Raw genomic sequence first — 21,690 nt, 5'->3', positions numbered from 1 at the left:
TATGAAAGTAATGTAACTGATTACTTTTGGATTACTTCAAGGTCACGTATATAAATAAAGTCAAGCAAGAAGAAATATTATTAAAAAAAATATTTAAAAACTTTTATTTATTAAGAATTTGGCTCAGTGTACATTACAATATTTTCAAAATATACACACAGGCCTGAATATATATTTATGTAAAGGGCTATACAGACATCTAGTGGCTAATGTATGGTATTACAGATTATTTTGTTTTATTTGTAACTCATTTTTAGCTAAAAAATAAAAACACAACATTTAACATTTTTACACAATCTACATATTAGTTTATTTTAAAATAGGCCTACATGTTGACTAAAGCCGTGATCTTTCTTAATTTGCCTGACTGAACTTGTGGCGTTGGCAGTGGGAGTTCCCCTACGTTACCTAGACAGCGAACATCCCGTTACGTGAGAAAAGATTAAGAAAGGACATTTTGGGTACTAAAAAAGATACTCTCCTAATTTCTACAAAGTAGCAGCGGAATTTCCATGAATTACAAGCGATTTTACCCGCAGGCAGCGTCGTTTCTACTAGCAGCAGTGATTCAATCTGCGTCTGAGGAGATTGTAGACAGCTGTTATTTGCGCATGCACCAGCGCGTGGCACACGTGAGTCATTACTGGCAACAGAACCAGGAACTACTGTATAATCAAGCAGCGCTTAATATAGTGTTATTATGCCAAAATACTTATTTATTTAGTTTTAAATTAAACCATTGTAATCCTGAAAGTATTCCCCCTTTTTTTTAAATGTAACTATAATCTGATTACTACGTTTTTTGACGTAACTGTAACGGATTACAGTTACTGGATTTTTGTATCCTGATTACGTAACGCCGTTACATGTATTCCGTTACTCCCCAACCCTGATATTCAGTGAGCATATCTGCAATATATTGAGGTCCTAGGCCATTGAATGATATATATACCAGTAATAATACTTTAAAATCAATCCTAAATCTAACTGGGAGCCAGTGTAAAGACTTGAGGACTGGTGTGATATGTTCATATTTTCTGGTTCTGCTCAGCGTTCTGTATGAGCTACAACTGTCTTATGGTCTTTTTGGGAAGGCCAGTGAGGAGTCCATTACAATAATCCACCCTGCTGGTGATGAAAGCATGAACAAGTTTCTCTAAGTCTTGTCTGGAAACAAAGCATCTATTTCTTGCAATATTTTTCAGATGATAGTATGCTGATTTAGTTATTGCTTTGACATGACTACTGAAACTAAGGTCTGACTCTAGTGTCACACCAAGATTCCTGACTTGATGTTTAGTTGTTTGACCCCTAGAGTGAAGGTATGCGTTCACCTTGAGAACTTCATCTTTGTTTCCAAACGCAATGACTTCAGTTTTGTCTTTGTTTAATTGAAGAAAGTTTTGACACATCCAACTGTTGACTTCATCAATGCATTGGCACAGGGAGTCAATGGGGCTGTAATCGTTAGGCGATAGGGCTAAGTAGATCTGTGTGTCGTCTGCATAGCTGTGGTAAGCAATTTGGTTCTTTCTCATTATTTGGCTCATTGGGAGCATATACAGGTTGAACAGGAGTGGCGCAAGAGTTGAGCCTTGAGGGACTCCGCATGTCAATTGATGTCCCATGCTTGTCACTGGGACGATCTCGATGCGTGGCTGAGAGCCATGACAGCTGGCTGTCTGCCGAAGGACACTGGCGACCCAAAACACCTGACCCGACAGGAACTGGACGCCAACGTAGACCAGCTCATGGCCCACGATCCCACGCAGGCCTACAGTTCAAAGGAGTGGAGCCGGATCGTCGGAACCCTAGCTCACCACTTGGTGGCACAGGCACGCTTACTGGAGGAGGATAACGCCAATCAGGAAAAGGAAATCGCAGGACTAAAGACCCAACTGGAGGAGGATAACGCCAATCAGGAAAAGGAAATCGCAGGACTAAAGACTCAACTGGAGGAGGATAACGCCAATCAGGAAAAGGAAGTGGAAAGACTGAAAAAGGCCTTGGAGGATCTGTGCACGGACACAGACCAGAGAGTGCAGTCGGAGAAACGAACCTCGGAGGAACTCAATGACAAACTGCTCCGTGGTGAAGCTCTTCTAGAAAGAGCAGAGATTGAATTAAAAGACAGAGATGAGCTCCCACCAGCAGAAGAGGGGCCGGGCCCCATCCCGAGGGGTCGGGCCACCAGTCAACACACAGCTTCTAAAGAACTCGACAAGCTGGCGAGAAACATTCCCACATTCACTCCAAACCCAGCAGGGGGTCACGATGTACACGCTTATTTACAGGACATTGATTTTCACTTACAAACTGTGGCCAACGTCACTACGTGGGATAAGTTGTACCTTCTTCGGATCACGTCTAGCAGGGACGTACGAAGCTTCCTAGACCGTCAACCAGAGACTGTCAAAATGGACTACCCGCAATTGCGGCAATCTTTGATTTGCGAATTCTGCGATCCAGAATCAGACCAAGGTATAATCGCAGCAATGGATCTAAAACAAGCCCGGCTGGAAACCCCACAAACTTACTACGGCCGTCTTAGACAAGCCTATTTCGGCTCGCGGAACGAATCAGGTATGGAAGAGGACGTGAATTTCAAAACTCTGTTCCTGCGGAATCTCCACCCAACTTTATCTCATCATATCGGGGTTTTGGCCGATGCACGGACTATGTCAACCCAACAGCTGCGCGACTTGGCTCACAAAGCATACACCAAACAAAAACTGGTTTCTGAAAAGACTGTAAAACACCCCACAATTTGCCCTGTCTCTGAGCACCATTCAGAGCTGACCCTAGAGGGCACACAGCACCCCAATTACAAACCTGTCAACAGAGAGTCAAGATCATTCCAAGCCAGCAGAGGGCAGCGCGGTTGGGGGGGTGCCCGTCCAAGGCAACAAAACGACCGCTCCGGGGGATTCTGGGACCGGCCTCGCCCCTCCCACAACCAAAAAGGAGGGGGCACCTGGGAGTTGCAGCCACGTCTGAAGCTGCAGAACTTCTGAGCGTGCTAAGAGAGTTTCTTCAAAAGAAACCTCAAAAGGAAGACAGGGACAAACCAGACACCGCATGACTAAACCTTATGCCTGAAGCCAACGCCACTCCCAACGTTTCTCCTGCTGACAGCCCCTCAGACACTGTTGTTAAACCACAGACAATCGAACTCGCTGTTGCATCACTAAATGACAGCGCCACTCACTCCCTCCAGCTGACCGCACCCCAGAACACTGTTGTACAGCCACAGACTAGTGAACTCATTGTCACATCACCAACTGACAACACCTCTCACTCACTTCGGCTGACAACTGCACTTCCTGAACAAGACTGCAGCAGCGCTCACACAAAGATACCAGACAGCGCTGTCTTGGTGATCTGCACCCACAATGAGCCACACGAGGCATACCCGCACTGTTTATCGATCAACACACAAGACCCTACACCAAAGCTCCTGGGAAATCTGATTGAAAAAGGAGTGGCACGAAAACTATACCTAACCATCACCTTGGAAAAGGAGCTGAGACTCGAAGCCCTTGTGGACACCGGCTCAGACCTCACACTAATTTCTGCTCAACTGTTTGAAAAACTCAAGTTTGAAGCTCAAAGACAGAATCGAACTCTTAATTTCCACACTTGTGAGCTGAATGTGCAGTCATACAGCCAAAATGACATCCAGCTAAGAAACGTAGCTCCCATCCACCTGGCAATCGGTCCTATGAGTTTAGTACATCCCGTCTACGTTTCGCCAATGAACATTTATCCATTTCTCATAGGCAAAGACCTGCTGGATCGCTTCGAGCCGTTATTGGACTTCAAACACCTGAAAGTTTGGACTCAAGTGCGTGAACCCCTCTCCCTCCAGCCACACAAATCTGCTGAGCCAGACTGTCAGGTCACAGGGTTCACGGGAATTCCTCCAGCCAGACATGAGGACACAGTCCCAACAACTGCTCAAGGTTCAAGTTCGCTACTCTGCACTTTCAAAACGACCCAAGGCTCTGATAACTACTGCCCCCAGGTCAGAACTGACCTGCAGTTTCAGGATATAACCACAACAGACAGTATTCTGGCACTATGGGCAGACAACTCAGCCATCAGTCTCTCACTATTCAATGCAATCATTGAAAATACACCGGACCTGCCCTATACCAGCAAATGCACACGTTTCCCTCTGAACTCACATCCATCCTCCATGATATCTGCCAAAGGGATCTGTGCTTTGCACTTGAAATGGAATCACCGGAGCCTGACCCATTACTTCCTGATCCTTCCGGACCCAGCCCACGATGTCTACATTGGAGAAAACGTCTTAATCCGCCTCAAGGCTCATGTGGACATGTTTAATGACGTTGTATGGGCCACGTTGACTTCACAGCCACCTGTTCCCATCAGTCATGACAATCTACTATCAGGGCAGACCATCCCAGAAGTCTGCACTCTAATCAACGAACAAGGAACGGTGGTACCAGCCTACACTAAAGGGGTCGCTGTGCGGCTAAACATGCGACGTGGCCAAACCTTAAACCACACACTAGGTTTCTTCCAACCTTCACTCGAATGTGGGGAACTCGGACTCACCCTCGAAGCCACACCCCTTACGGAAGTGTCATCTCGGATAGTCTATATTCTGTTCAACAACTGCACAGCAACTGACATCAGCATCCCCAGAGCCTACCGACTAGGATGGCTAGTGAGCCATGACTTTCATGACTTTGACCTTGTATTACCCGTCATCGGGCCCATCCCACCTGCACTGATACCTGAAGGGAATACAGACAACAAGGCACCCTTACAATTCATTGCCATCACATCTGTCATGTCAGTGGCCAAAGACCATGTGTGCAGAACGGAGCTGACAGAGGACCAACACCTCGCAGTGTACACCGTCTCCCACCAGCCTGTCAGTGAGACTGATGCACCTGCTACGCCTTTAAAAACCAACCCGACTGATGACACACCGACAGAAGAGCCGTATCAAGGTTTTGAATCTCAAGTGCAGCAAATCCTTCAGGATGCTGATGCACTTCAAGACGATGCAGACCGCCAAAGACTAAGACAAGTCCTTTATAAGTTCAAAGAATCCTTTGCCAAAGACTCTTTAGACTGTGGTCTTACCCACCTCCACACGGTGCGCATCCCCACGCACCCCGAGGCTCCTCCCACTTTCGTCAAGCAGTACAAAATTCCCATTGCCTCGCATGAACCAGTGCAGGAAATCATCGAATCCATGCTTGAGAAAGGTGTCATCCGTACATGCAATAGCACCTACTCTGCGCCTATATGGCCAGTTCTCAAACCTAATGGGAAATGGAGACCAACCATTGACTATCGAAAGCTGAATCAACAGGTGCCGTTGTCACGGTGGCCCATGACCCAGCTAGAACAGGAAATACCCAGAATCAGAGGAGCCACCATCTTCTCGACACTCGATGTGGCCTCTGGATTCTGGACTATCCCAGTGCACCCAGAAGACCAACACAAGCTGGCATTCACATTCGGCAACCGACAGTTCACCTTCAACAGGTGCCCGTTCGGGTACGCCAACTCACCAGCTGAGTTCAACATCTTCCTGAACAAAGCCTGCCCAGACGCCAGGATGAGAGGTAACCTGATTAACGTAGACGATGTTCTCATGGAGAACACGACGGTGGCCGACCACCTGAAAGAAATAGACTATGTTTTGAATCAGTTAGCCACTGCTGGCGCCAAAATAGCCCTCCACAAGGGATAGTGGTGTCGTACCAAGGTCAACTACGTGGGTCTACTCATCGGACCCCATGGCATCAAACCACAATCAAACCATATTCATGCCATTCAAACCATCAAGCCTCCCACTAACATCTCTGAACTGCGAAGTTTTCTAGGGTTATGCAATTACTCCCGACAGTTCATCGAAAACTATTCAGACATCGCCAGGCCGCTGACGGCTCTGCTGAAAAAGGACTGCCCTTTCGTCTGGTCAGACGCTCAGGAACACGCCATGGCGGAACTAAAAAGACATCTATGCACAGCTCCATGCCTTGCTTACCCCGATCCTCAAAAGGAATTCTACCTGGAAGCTGGATTTTCTAACCAATGTCTCAGTGCTAACCTATACCAACGGTACGACCAAGACAAGAAGGTGGTCGCATATGCCAGCAAGACACTTCTACCTCCAGAATGTAAATTTTCAGACTGTGAAAAAGCGTTGCTTTGTTCAGTATGGGCCATCCAGCGTTTCTCCAACTACATTGGAGCACAGAAAGTTATCATAGAGACATGCCACCAGCCCGTAATGTTCCTCAACAGCCAACGAATCCGAGATGGCGTGGTAACCAATGCACGCATAGCCACGTGGTTAATGGCTCTCCAAGGACGAAATGTTGAGGCCCGATATGCACAGAATCACAAGTCTGCTCTGGGCAATGGCCTGGCTGCATGTCAAAACTGCTCTGACAACTCACCTGCTGCAACGCTAAACACACCTGAGCCCCAACAGCCACAACTGACCTGTCACAGGTACTTTGAAAAGAATGCGTGCGAAGGCATGCCCACAGCTTACGTAGACGGATGCTCCTACAACCACGAGGGCATCCTAAAGGCAGGTGCAGGTGTACTATGGGTCGACAACTACCCATGCCCACCACAACACTTCAAGCTGGGCCCCCACTCATCACAATATGCAGAGATAGCAGCCATTCTCATAACTCTGCAAATCGCATCAGCCCATAACATCAGAGAACTTCTCATCTGCACAGACTCTAACTATGCCAGACTCAGTTTTGTATGCCATCTCCCGATCTGGAAACAAAACGGTTTCAAAACTGCAAACAACAAGCCAGTCAAACACCAACACCTGTTCCAGGAATGTGATAACATCACAGGAACACACAATGTCACCGTGTACTGGAAGAAGGTAAAAGGACATTCTAAACTGCAGCGGAATGCAGCGACCCGACTCGGACTGCTTAGCAGCCCGGAGTGGAGTTTGAGTGTGTGGTGCAACACATACCTGCTTCCGTCGAAGGGCAGAGTGAGTGTGCGGAGGCGTCAGTGCATCCGGGACACAGCCACTGCTGCCCGCTGGCGATGAAAGAGGGGCTTGAGGGTGACAAGACATAGCGTCGTCGACCGCCAAGCGCGCCCTCTTCAGACCCAGAGGTTTCAGAAATTGCTCTTTTGCTGAAATTGTGGGCCGTGGATCAGTGGCGGAACAAAAAGAAAAGGAAACAAAAGATTCTCTGCCCGGCCCTCCACCGTAGAGTTCTCAACGGGCCTGAAAATTACAACCCGACCCGACCCGGCCCGTGGCTTTTAAAGCCCGGACCCGATGTAACCCGACACATCAACATGAATTATCTGCCCGAACCCAGCCCGCGGCCCGACGGGCCGTTGTTTTTCGGTTTTTTTTCTTTCTCATACACGTATTATCATGACTAGCAGACGGAATTCAAATCAACCTTTAATGTTCACGCCTTTTAACAATACAAACAACTGAAACAATAAACTTTAAATATATAAATAGGCTATATAAATATAATTTTTTAATATTTTTTATTTTTGCTGTCATATTTCATCAGCACCTTGCATTTTGAGCATTGCACATAACCTGTAGAATTTCCATCAGAATCCAGCACCACTCCAAACACTTTCCAGACCTCTGATTTTCCCACTCCTGTAACGTTAGTAGCGACGGTGATTCACCCGCGGCAAGTTTACTTTTAACCAACTCCATCTTCTTCTCCAGGCTAAAGGCGCGTGCACGCAGCGGCGTCAGGTCTGCCCTCACGACTTTCTTTACGGTGAACAGCAGCGATGATTTTTTTTTTTTTTCACTGAGCGGAAAAGATTAAGCCCGAGGTCCGACCCGACCCGAGCCATTTGCTTATATTTTCGACCCGAACCCGGCGGGCCGACCCGACCCGTTGAGAACTCTACTCCACCGGGGGAAGGAGTGGTGCGTTTACCATCTTCTAAAGAGCAACTTGATCCACCTCTGGGTCGCTCGTGTCAGGGTCGTTTGCACCTTCGCTTGCCTCCTGCTTTGGCAGCGGCCTGGACGGGCGGGGTCGGCTTCCTGTGGCTTGCTCCACGCTGAGGCCTGGATTGTGGCTGCTGCTGAGGCTTAGCGGAAGCGGAGGACTCTGCGGGAGGCCGACCTCGGTGACAAGTGGACGGAGGGTCTGCGGCTGGCAGACGGGTGGGAGCAGCAGCGGTCCACCGGGGCAGGATGTGTCGGATGGCCTCCATCTGCTTCTGTGCGGCCGAGAACTGCTGGGCAAAGCTCTCAACCGCATCGCCGAACAACCCAACCTGGGACAGAGGGGCATCCTGGAACCAGTGTCCCTCATATCGGCCAGGTTGAGCCCAAGGTGGCGCTCCTGGACCACCAAGGTGGACATCGCCTGACCAACGGAACGTGCAGTTTCCTTCGTCGCCAGGAGTGCGAGGTCGGTTGCCACACTGAGCTCCCGGAGGAGCTCTGGGTCAGAACCACCCTCGTTCATATCCATGAGCGCCTGGGCCTGGTGGACTTGCAAGAGCGCCATGGCATGGAGGGCGGAAGCAGCCTGTCCACAGGCTTTGTAAGCCTTCGCCGTTAGACCGGACGAAAACTTACAGGCCTTGGACGGGAGGCGTGGATTACCCCACCCAGAGAAAGCAGATGCTGGACACAGCTGCATCGAACGGCACGCTCCACTGGGGGGATATCCACATACCCCTTAGCTGCCCCGCCGTCTAGGGTGCTGAGGGGGGAGGAGCCACTAGGACAGCTTCTGGCACTATACAGTGGCAGGCATAGGCGAGGGGACTGCATCTCCCTTGAGGTAAGCGAGTCTCGATCTAAGCACTGAAATAGACATATTCCCGCAATGAGAACATTAACTATTCACAAAACCTGCCTCAGCGTGCTGAATGCCCAAACACGAGAGGCAACTATTGTGACCGTCTGCTGGTGCCAGGGAACGACCGCACCCAGAAACGCACAAGCGGAATGACATCCTGAAAAGGATGCAGGGTCACGCTTGTGTTGCTCTTTTAGTGTAAAACAAAAAACAGAAAAAAATCTCTCAGTGCTGAGGCAGCCAGGGGTAGCCGCGGTGTGTATTTACACACACTCAGGAGGAAATGCCCACCGAAACCAAAACACACACACACACAGAACTGCAGTCTGTGAAACAGCAGTTGTGAGCTGCAATGCTCGCAGCCGCCGCTTCACGTCAAACGTGAGTGACTGAAAGGGAACTCTCTTCACTCTGTGTCTACATTTACTTCAGCTTTGCTGCAACACCCTCCATCAAAGCTCATCAAAAAAATCACTGTAGCACAGGGCTGCCAACTTTTGAGTTTAGTTTGGAGAGATGATTATGGAAGGGGGATTGATGGGGTGTAAAAAAACCTTCATTTTCAATCTCTTTTACGAATTAAATTTTTGTGATTTGATTCTGATCTTGATTCAATATCCATTAATTTGGATAAATATTAGGTACAGTAGATACATGTTCATTTTTCTCAAGAAAAAAAAAAAGCTCATACAATGCTGTAAACATACAGAGCCCTGTCAGCTATTAATAAAGGTTAAAAATAACAACTCTAATTAAAAATAATGTGTTTTTATTATAATAACAACATAATAATATTTAGTGATATAGGTAAAAATATAATAAATATGTAGGCTAATATAGTGCACATATTTAGCAAATGGTCTCTATAGCTAATTTTTCTAGCCAATTAACGTGCTATGGTCATGAAATGGCTTTCTTGGGGTAAATGTAATGTTATGCTTCTCCAGCGTTACTGGTTGATCGATATTATGTGTGAGGTGTTGCACACACAGAAGAGGCTGTGTTTTCTAGTGGCACATATCATTTTTATTTCTTTCAAATGCTGTACAATCTGAAAATTCAACAAAGACAACAATTAATTATTTTTTGTTTCACAATGTTGAAATAGCTGGCTTTGTGACTCCATGTCAAAAAGTGAAACGCCCTGCGGCTCACCACTGCCCCCTAGCGTCACCTGCCAGTATACGCAGGTTTAAGTGATGTTAACATAAACATCTATGGGCCTACTTAATAAATGGTAACCAACAATACATAATAATAAAACATAGGAATAACAATATACAAGTATTTGAGTCTATGCGACTACAGAGGCATATACATTTCAGTAAGTTTTATTGTATCTTTCAACATAGCCAACCTATTGTTCATTCGTTGATGATCGGTTCATGTGCCGCTTGAACTGAGGCTCTACAGTGATCTGCCACTTCACATTTACAACACCAAAACGATATTTATTGTTTTAATTTTGAAATAAAATGTACAGAATCTGAGGGCTGAGAATTTGTTTCATTTCAAAAGTAACCAGCTCAGTCTTGTCTCTTGGTGTCAGAGGTGTAAAGCCCAGGTTCAGAAAGTAAAAGTCCCCCTCAGTATTTTGTTCCAATCACCTGGATTTGCTAATTCAGCCAGGAGAATCAGCTTGCTCTTGCTGAGTTCATGGGTGGAATAAACATATGACAGGACTTCTACTTTCTGACCCCTGGACACCTCTGGTCAGTGTTGGTGCGATTTTTCTATGCGTGAGAAAATGTGTATGTGGCGTGAGAGTGTGTGAAACGTGTCGATTAGAGTCTCGGGCTGAATGTGTGACAGTTCACAGCCCTGCCCTAGCACTAGATCGTGAATATCTTTTGCTCTTGTTCTCGTAAGTGAATGTATAATAAATATTGATTTAGTCATATTCCAGGATATACAGTGTTTCTGAATTGCTAAAACACTAAACCCACTTCTTTGAACCAAATTCTCAATAGCCTAAACCAATTTGACGAATAAATCACTCTTTCTGTAAAACATTATACAAGTTCAGGTATTTAAAACGCTGTTTGCAAATCTCATGCACTCTTTTTTGCAAAACTCAAAACACTTTCTCACTCATTAAAACACATTTCTCACTGTGATGCACTTATGTTTCAAAACACTAAACACAGGCAGGCTAAAGTTAAACACAACTACAACACAGTTGTCATCGTTTACACACAACGACTCAAAATTGTTCACACTTATTTCTAATGATGAGAGGAAACCAACTGTACAAAATACAAGACAGTTTAAAGTGCCTAGATTTACTCAAAATGTTGCATTGAATGTTGAGAACAACATGAGAGGGAGAGGAGGAAGAGTGTGTGTATAAGAGGAGGAAGAGTGTGTGTATAAGAGGAGGAAGTGTGTGAGTATAAGAGGAAGAGTGTGAGTTAGAGGAGGAACAGTATAAGTATAAGAAGAGGAAGAGTGTGAATTAGAGGAGGAAGAGTGTGAGTTAGAGGGGGAAGAGTGTGAGTTAGATGAGGAAGAGTATGAGAATAAGAGGAGGAAGAGTATGTGTGTAAGAGGAGGAAGAGAATGAGTATAAGAGGAGGAAGAGTGTGAGTTAGAAGAGGAAGACTGTGTGTGTAAGAGGAGGAAGAGTGTGAGTTAGAGGAGGAAGAGTATAAGTAAAAGAGGAGGAAGAGTGTGAGTTAGAGGAGGAAGAGTGTGAGTATAAGAGGAGGAAGAGTGTGAGTTAGAGGATGAAGAGTATGAGTATAAGAGGAGGAAGAGTGTGAGTATAAGAGGAGGAAGAGTATGAGTATAAGAGGAGGAAGTGTGTGTGTGTGTGTGTGTGTGTGTGTGTGTGTGTGTGTGTGTGTGTGTGTGTGTGTGTGTGTGTGTGTGTGTGTGTGTGTAAGATAAGGAAGAGTATAAGTATAAGAGGAGGAAGAGTGTGTGTAAGTGGAGGAAGAGTATGAGTATAAGAGGAGGAAGAGTGTCAGTTAGAGGAGGAAGAGTATGAGTATAAGAGGAGGAAGAGTGTGAGTTAGAGAAGGAAGAGTGTGAGTATAAGAGGAGGAAGAGTGTGTGTGTAAGAGGAGGAAGAGTATGAATATTAGAGGAGGAAGAATATGAGTATAAGAGGAGGAAGAGTATGAGTATAAGAGGAGGAAGAGTATGAGTTAGAGCAGGAAGAGTGTGAGTTAGAAGAGGAAGAGTGTGTGTGTAAGAGGAGGAAGATTATGTGTGTAAAAGGAGGAAGAGTATGAGTATAAGAGGAGGAAGAGTGTGTGTAAGAGGAGGAAGATTGTGTGTGTAAAAGGAGGAAGAGTATGAGTATAAGAGGAGGAAGAGTGTGTGTAAGAGGAGGAAGATTGTGTGTGTAAAAGGAGGAAGAGTATGAGTTAGAGGAAGAAGAGTGTGAGTTAGAAGAGGAGGAAGAGTGAGTATAAGAGAAGGAAGAGTGTGAGTTAGAGGAGGAAGAGTATGAGTTAGAGGAGGACGAACAGCGGCACAGTGCTCATTCAGTAAATGCATAGCTAAACAGATGTGTTTTGAGTCTGGATTTGAAATTGATTACTGTAGGAGCACATCTGATCTCCTCTGGAAGCTGGTTCCAGCTGCGGCTGGCATAATAGCTAAAAGCGGACTCGCCATGTTTAGAGTGAACCCTTTGTATTTCTAGCTGATATGATCCTAATGATCTGAGTGATCTGTTGGGTTTATATTCAGTGAGCATATCTGCAATGTATTGAGGTCCTAGGCCATTGAATGATTTATATACCAGTAATAATACTTTAAAATCAATCCTAAATTTAACTGGGAGCCAGTGTAAAGACCTGAGGACTGGTGTGATATGTTCATATTTTCTGGTTCTGCTCAGAATCCTAGCGGCAGCGTTCTGTATGAGCTGCAACTGTCTTATGGTCTTTTTGGGAAGGCCAGTGAGGAGTCCATTACAATAATCCACCCTGCTGGTGATGAAAGCATGAACAAGTTTCTCTAAGTCTTGTCTGGAAACAAAGCATCTAATTCTTGCAATATTTTTCAGATGATGGTATGCTGATTTAGTTATTGCTTTGACATGACTACTGAAACTAAGGGCTGACTCTAGTGTCACACCAAGATTCCTGACTTGATATTTAGTTGTTTGACCTCTAGAGTGAAGGTATGCGTTCACCTTGAGAACTTCATCTTTGTTTCCAAACGCAATGACTTCAGTTTTGTCTTTGTTTAACTGAAGAAAGTTTTGGCACATCCAACTGTTGACTTCATCAATGCATTGGCACAGGGAGTCAATGGGGCTGTAGTCGTTAGGCGATAGGGCTAAGTAGATCTGTGTGTCGTCTGCATAGCTGTGGTAAGCGATTTGGTTCTTTCTCATTATTTGGCTCATTGGGAGCATATACAGGTTGAACAGGAGTGGTGCAAGACTTGAGCCTTGAGGGACTCCGCATGTCATGGATGTCCACTCAGACTTATGGTCTCCTATACTCACATAATAACCTCATAATTGGCTGGTCAGCTCAAGAAAAGTAACTTTATGTTCATTTTTTTTTTTTTTTTACTTTTCAAAGATCATTTACATCATAACAATGATTGTTCAGGAAATCAAAAAATAAATACACTGCTTCATTTTGTAAAAATAATGTTAATGTAAATGGCCGTACACACCGGGACGAATATCGGCGCGCGTTATTCACCAGCGTTTTTCAATGCGTTTTTTGTGTTCGCACCCAAGTGATTTTCGCTGACGATGAGCCGAGTGAACATGCAAATTCATTCCCTGACATTAGATGGCGCTTAATGTAAAACAGAAATACCCCGGTGATTGTCAAACGTTTGTGGTAAAAAGTTACAATGTACATGAAAGACAAATAAGTGAAATGAAACTCACAATCAAGGCCCATTTGCTCTGCAATTACACTCCATAACAGTTCTCTTTTATCAAGATTTTTGTAGTCGCTGTCGCGTTTGTCATATAGTTCTTTATGTTCCGACACCAACGAGACCAGCAGCTCTACATTCATCTTGCCTTGCATCTTCCTCGTCTTATTTCTTCCCAGCAGTGTAGACGCTACTTGGCCATAGACTGTAGTACTTGACCGTAGGGGAGAGTGGGGCACAAAGTAACGCTTTTTGACTTTCTCAGTTTGTGTAAATCTACTTATGGTTCAGAGTATTTATTTTTTCCCACATTAATTTCCCACATGTCTAGTACAATTATGTGGTTTTGTTTTATTAATACAGTATATACTTTTTTCTTGATATACCCTGAAAGAATGGAAGTGAAATGTGACAACATGCCCCATAGGTGGGGGTACATTCTAACATGTGTGGGGCATATTGTAACATGACCATATGACAGCTTAAAATGTTATCTGATCTAATTATAAAAAAAATTTTATAAAAAAAAATAAATATATTTTTTAAATAAAATACAATTAAAAAACTTTTTCATATAAAATAACGGCAATTTTTAATAATTAAATATAAACACATTTTTGAGTTTTGACTATGAACACATGAAAACACAGCTATACAACAGAGTTAAAAACAAATAAATAATTAGTAATTTCTGAACATTGACTCTCAGTCTTTATTCACCTTTTTCTCACGTTTTCTCAATATAATTAATAAAAGTATAGAATATAATAGCATATTTCTAATAGGGGCACATTGTAACGCAGTTACACAACATGCCCCCGCCTGCACAACTGGGATTTAAACCCTGCTAGTGTCTTCTGTTAGTTAGCGAAGTATTAAAGAACTATCTCAACTGTTAAATAACATCTTGGAGATTAAAATAATATCAGATTTGTCTTATTTTAAATAAACACAAAAAATAGAGATGGAAAATTAACTTAAGTAAGAAATTTACTTTTGCTATGGTTTAATAAATGCCTATGGATATCTTCCAAAAAAAAAAAAATTTTTTCTCTATAGTGTTGATATGGCAACTAGTAAATACACAAAGTTTTGTCATCCAAGCCTGTGTGGAAGTATTTAAAACAAGCGTGTTACAACTAGCCCCGCGTTAGGTTGTGCCCCGCGCTCCCCTACTTGGCGTATATCTTCTTTGCCGTTACGTATGTGTGCTCGGCAAGACCGTTTTGTGTTTGAGCGCCCCAAAGTTGTGTTTTACTGTAAAGACGCTTGTCCATCAGCGTCTCGATTTCTGACGCGACGCCAAAGCCCATTCATTTCCTATGGAACTACGTCAAGCAGCAAAAACGCCCCCGCAAAGCATGATGGGTCGCGTCGCGTCGATTTGGTCAACAGCGGCGCTGCAAAAAAGTATCTCGGTGGATACTTTATGCAAATGAGAGCGTCAAAACGCGGGGGAGCAGCCAATGGAAACTCGGCGGCGAGAATTTTTGTATGGGCGTTGCTATGATTTCATATTCCCCAAGCAGCGAAAATGTCACAGGCGTCGCGTCGGAACAAAAATTTATCGGACACTAGTGGACTAGCGGCTTAACTTCAGAAGCTCCAGACATGTGAGCAAAAGCGCCAATCTCATTGGTCGGATAGTTTTTGACGCAGTGCGTCAAACCAAAAAAACGAACCCGAGGCATTTTTAAAAAAATTACGCTTTTACGCGTGCCGTTTTTCACGTCGGTGTGCACACTCACATTTGCGCCCTTTGTTTAGTCACGAGGCGTTAAACTTCGGCGAATATTGTGCGCGAAATTCGTCCCGGTGTGAACAGGCCTTAATACTGTACATGTTATAATGACTAATTCTGTTTTTTTGCATATGCATTGGACAATGTTTTATAATTGTCACTTCAAATAAAACTATAAAACATTAACATCTAAACCTCTGTTAATTATCAGTAAGAACTCTTGTTGTCGTCTGACAGAAATAAAATCAAACTGGTTGGAAGCTGTACCAAAAGCTCCATTTCTGGTTACATTTTATAATAACATGTTTTTCAGAAACTCATTAATGTCTTAATATATTTCCATCACAGCTAATCTCTCTGCAGACCCCTGCTACACCTACACTGTGCTGGACGATACATGGAGATCCATCAGTAATACACATGCTTCAGTCAGAAAGTGTGACACGTCTGTCTCCTGGAGCGGCTGGTATCGTCTCTTCATTAACGGCTTGAGCGCTCATATCCCAGACACGTGTGTTGCTCAGTACAGCTGTGGCACTTATGCACCACTGTGGATGCGTGGTGGACACCCAACAGTAACAGATGGAGTCGTCACTCGAGATGTCTGCGGTAACGCTTACAGTTCCTGCTGCTATTTCGGGTCTTCTCCCATTAAAGTCAAAGCCTGTCCAGGCGATTATTATGTCTATGAGCTGGTTAGTCCACCTTCCTGCAATCTTGCATACTGTGCAGGTAATTATATTCACATGAGCTCTTTCTACACACTCATGATATTTGTGTCTCTGTTCATTAATCACTATTCATCCAAACTTACAGACACTGACAGCATTAACACCAGCCCTACAACTGTCACACCAGTGACCATCTCACCTGGTAATGTTACACACTGTGTCTCTATTGGCTTCTTTTATGAATGTTTTCTAATCTATGTAGGCTACAGATATGCTATGGTAAATTTTAACATGGATTTTAATATGAATATTTGCCTCAAAAGTCATGGAAATGTTTTGGTAGAAATGTGTATATATATATATATATATATATATATATATTACCTTTATTTAACCAGAAAGAAAACTCATTGAGATTAAAAATCTCTTTTCCAAGAGTGTCCTGGCCAAGACAGGCAGCAGCACAATTAACAAAGTTGCAGACATAAAACAAGTACATCAACATTTAACAAATAACATATTACAAATAATCCTGGTAAAAAAATAGTGAATTACAAGGTCATGAAGGTAGAAAAGTTGCAAATATTTAACTGAAGCAATAAAACAACAGCAATGCTCGCTGGGATCGTCCGGATGATCAATCATAACATTTACAGGTAGTTTGGGTAGCCTCCAACTCATTTAAAATTGCTTTAAACTTAAAAAGTGAGACCAGCTCCTGAAGTTTTACTACATTTTGTAGCTCATTCCAAGCACAGGGGGCTGCATACTTAAACGCCCCTTTTCCTAGTTCGGTCCGTACACGAGGGACAGATAAAAGCATTAAGTCCTCGGAACGAAGAGAATATCTTCCTATGTTTTTCTTTATAATGTAAGATTGAAGGTATGGTGGAAGCAAACCAAGAATTGCTTTATAGATAAAAACGTACCAATGGTTAAGTCTACGAGTGGACAGAGAAGACCAACCAACCCGGTCATACAAAGAACAGTGTTGTGTTAGTGTTCTAAAATTTGTGACAAACCTAAGCACTCCATGATAAACCGTGTCCAGCAATTTTAAGCTTGTAAGAGATGCATGCATGTATATAACATCACCATAGTCAAGCACTGACATGAAAGTAGCAGCAACAAGCCTCTTTCTTGCCTCAAAGGAAAAACATGACCTATTTCTGAAATAAAATCCCAGTCTCAGCTTCAGTTTTTTCACCAACTGCTGAATGTGAGGTTTAAAAGAAAGTGAGTCATCAATTAATATACCGAGATATTTGTACTGCGATACAAACTCAATCTTGGAACCCCGTGAAGTAGTAATAGGTACAAGGTTCTTTGACTTTGATTTTGCATTGGAAAACAACATTAGTTTTGTTTTCTTATCATTCAAAACAAGTTTTAAATCGGATAGGGTACGTTGAACAATATCAAAAGTGAGTTGTAATTGGCAAAGAGCTTGGTTTGGAGTTGATGCAGAGCAGTAAATCACAGTATCATCGGCATAAAAATGGAGATTTGCATTGGAAACATTTTGATCGAGAATATTGATGTATAGTATAAATAAGAGTGGTCCCAGCACTGACCCCTGGGGCACACCCTTAGATACACTAAGAGGGCTGGAAGTGAGACCATCTGCCTGTACGCACTGAGTTCTACCTGATAGATAGTTTTCAAACCAGCCAACTGAGTGATCTGACAGCCCTACACTAAGAAGTCTGTGTTTTAAAATTTTGTGATCCACAGTGTCAAAAGCCTTTGATAGATCAATAAAAAGAGCTGCACAGTGTTGTTTTGTGTCTAAAGCATCAATAAAATCATTTACTACTTTTAAAGCTGCTGTAGTTGTGCTGTGTTTTTTACGAAAACCTGATTGATATTTTGACAAAATATTGTTAGTAGATAAAAACTCTTTCAGTTGTTCATTTACCATAGTTTCCATAACCTTGGCCAGGACGGACAGTTTCGAGATGGGTCTATAATTATTTAAATCTGACGGGTCACCCCCTTTTAGCAAAGGAAGAACAAATGCAGATTTCCATATAAGTGGAATTTCATTTGTGTCTAAAGATAGATTAAAAAGATAGGTCAAAGGTGTAGCAATAAAATCGGATGCTAACCGTAGAAAAAAAGGCTCCAATTTATCAGGACCAGCTGATTTTCTAATGTCTAAAAGTGTGAGGGCTTTATGCACTTCTGAAACTAAAAAAGGATTAAAATGAAAAGAATTAATGAGTCTACTTTGACCATATGTATGGCTTGTAGGACGATTCTGATATGTAGAGTTGACTGAATCAAATAAGGAACCCGAGGCAATAAAGTGCTCATTAAAACAACCAAGCATTTCAGCCTTATCAGATAATTTACGGGCGTCCTTAAGAACACATGGTGGCAACTCAATGGAAATTTTGTTTCCAGCCAAGAATTTAATTGTTTTCCAAAATTTTAACGGGTTATTTAAATTATTTGAAGTTTCCATTAAAAAATAGTCTGCTTTGGCCTTTCTTATAGCCACTGTGCACAAATTGCGTAGTCTCCTAAAGAGTAGCCAATCAGAATCCAGGTTTGTTTTCCTGGCTTTTGCCCAGGCCTTATTACGTTCGTGAAGTGAGTTGGCTAAATCTACAGTAAACCATGCATTGTTACGGCCTTTTACTCTATACTTTCTGAGGGGAGCATGCTTATCAACAATTTCCTTGAAACCATCGTAAAAAAATTTCCAGGCATTTTCGACATCAGAAATAAGATACATTTTATCCCAATCAAAATAAAACAAGTCATGAAAGAACCCTTGCTCTGTAAAATGTTTCATGTCACGCTTAACAATGATGCTTGGCTTGGTTTTGGGAATTTTTGTATTTCTGACTGTGGCAACAACGCAGTGGTCACTAACGTCATTTGCGAAAACAGAAGCTACTGAATATTTGTAAGGAACATTGGTTAGGATAAGATCAATTAAAGATGATTTATCCGGACATTTCAGATTAGGTCTAGTTGTACTATCAACGAGCTGAAAGAGATTTAGTGAGTTACAGTAAGCTTTAAAATCATCAGATACTGGATGTAACCAATTCCAGTTTAGATCTCCAATAACTACTATTTCTTTCGGATTCAGTCCTGATAAAAGCTGCATTAAAGAAGGCAGAGCATCCTTTACAGCTGAGGGAGTCCTATAGCAACTAACTACCGTAATATGGAGAGTCCTAGAGACCTCAAGATCAAGAGCTAAAAATTCAAATTGCTTACTCACTGATTTAGAGAGAAGCACATTTACACGAAACTTACGTTTGATATATACTGCAACACCCCCACCCCTTCTGGGACGGTCGGTCCTATATACATTATATCCATCAATACAGATATCTTCATTCAGGACAGACTTGCTTAGCCAGGTTTCTGATAAAACAATTACATCAGCATCAGTTGAACATGCCCAAATGCGAATCATATCCATCTTTGCAATCAGACTACGAACATTCAAATGAATAAAACCAAGACCAGCTCTAGATTTAAAATCAGCAGGGGTATTAAAACTTATAACAGAGTCAGGGCCTGGGTTGGGTTGCACATTTCCTGATATCAATAGCAACAGAACAATTAAACACCTCAGTTTGCGTGATTGATTTGTGGATTCATTCTTAGATCTTATATTTAGTACAAAGCTACGAAGGCAGCTTTCAGAAACAGTGAAATTATCTTGTAAGGTCATAATACTGATTAAACGGGCCAAGTTAACAGTCTCAGAAGATAAGACTATACAGTGGCATTTAATGTCCGAGTCCGACGCACAAACAGATGCGCTCGTATCCCAGCGTAATGTGACAGTATTTAAAAGACCTGCACTGGAGTAGTTAATCCTGTGCAGGCTTCCACACGTTCCGCTCAAGGAAAGTAAGCACAGCACAAAAAAGTGCAGCGCCATTAGACATTCCATTCCTAGCCGATTTCTAGTAATCCAGTCCAGCTTTTCGACCTCCTCCTGTGACAGATGACGTTGCGTCACGTCACATGTAAACAGGAAATCAGTCCCAATGAAGCAATGCTGTGAAAGAAGTGGATTAAAATCAAGACCAGCCGGATCATACAGAGTATGGATAAAATTTCAAGCACACGTCACGAAGGCAAGAAAAAGCACTTCCCTTTCTCATAAGAAGTTCAGACTCATAAGACTCAAACAGTTTTTCGGCGATTTGGAAATCAGTCCCAATGAAGCAATGCTGTGAAAGAAGTGGATTAAAATCAGGACCAGCCGGATCATACAGGGTATGGATAAGATTTCAAGCACACGTCACGAAGGCAAGAAAAAGCACTTCCCTTTCTCATAAGAAGTTCAGACTCATAAGACTCAAACAGCTTTTTGGCGATTTGGATCCGTTGAGCAGGCTCCGCACTGACAGTACGTCCCAGATCATCCAATGCGGTGAGAAAGTAAGTTTCACTTCAGTTAAATCCCAGATGGACGTGTGACGAACTAAATCCTTCATAGACTCATTTAGTTATGAGTAATCAAAGCAGGTCCAGTATCTCTGAGACAGCACCATTAAAAGACAGTAACACTAACAGAAACATTAAACCACAAGGACAGAAATGTAGACGTGTGGAGACATGCTGCCATCTTGGATGTAGTATGTGTTGTAGTATGGTACCTGCACAAACAAAAAAATGTAGTGGTAAACTGTATGAAACCTGTAGATTATTCTCAGGTGTGTCTGGCTGTCATTCACACTGTACAGTAGTTCTGAATATGCCACACTTCTTAGTCAAAAACAGTACTTGTTGTATTTATAATTATAAAGAACTATATCCCTGATAGCAGATCAACATTGAATCAAGACTGAAACTTAACATTGATTTTTCATCAGGCTTACATGCCAGATGTAGAATATAAATGTATATACTATAAATGTCTGTATAATAAATAGTTACCATAACACTACTGGATCTCATGCTGTTGAATCACAGGGCAACTATAATCAAAAATACAAATGATCAACACATCACCATATATTCAAAATTTAGACACTGGATGAGATCAGAGTGTCATGATGAAATAAACAGGAAGCAATCGCAGATACTCAAGGTGATATTTATTCTCCAAAGTACACACAACAGAAAGAACAGGAAGGCGGCGATTCAGACTCAGGCAGGGACTTGATGGTCTGTGGTGCGCTGGTGCGGTGATAGTGGTGAATCCCAATCCCGGTGCTGGAGTGCGGTGAACCCAAGGATGACGAACACAACGGCAGGAAGACAAGGCAAGGCGAACACAGACACGGCAACTCCACGGGGAAACAGACACGGCAGGTCACAGGACATCAACAAACAATCCGACACTGGAACAGAGAATGGTGTGAGTATATATAGGAACGGAAATGAATCGCAGCTGTGAACAGTGATTGATGATGATGATGATCAGCTGGAGCGCTGACGGACACGTGAGCGGGACAACGCCCACTCACACATAAACAACAATGACACGAGACAAGAAGAAAACAATGCATTCAACAACCGTGACAGTACCCCCTCCTCTAGGAACGCCTCACGGCGTTCCCAGACTCCCTTACCTGTCGATTGTAATCATCGATAAGAGAGTGATCCAGGATGT

General features: G+C 43.0%; 1 protein-coding gene across 1 annotated transcript in view; it reads left to right on the top strand.

The window, feature by feature from the left end:
* Window positions 1-21,690, top strand: part of LOC311283922 (hemicentin-1-like) — an 80,467-nt gene that overhangs the window by 10,720 nt on the left and 48,057 nt on the right. The window contains exons 2-3 of the mRNA XM_084398696.1: window positions 15,775-16,158; window positions 16,243-16,299. Coding sequence (XP_084254822.1) covers window positions 15,775-16,158; window positions 16,243-16,299 — 441 coding nt within the window. The remainder of the gene's footprint in view (window positions 1-15,774; window positions 16,159-16,242; window positions 16,300-21,690) is intronic.

Source organism: Rutilus rutilus (genome assembly GCF_951802725.1).
Source record: "Rutilus rutilus genome assembly, chromosome: 2".
Lineage (NCBI taxonomy): Eukaryota > Metazoa > Chordata > Actinopteri > Cypriniformes > Leuciscidae > Rutilus > Rutilus rutilus.
The sequence above is the reverse complement of the archived record's forward strand: the minus strand, read 5'-3'. Positions and strand labels throughout refer to the sequence as shown.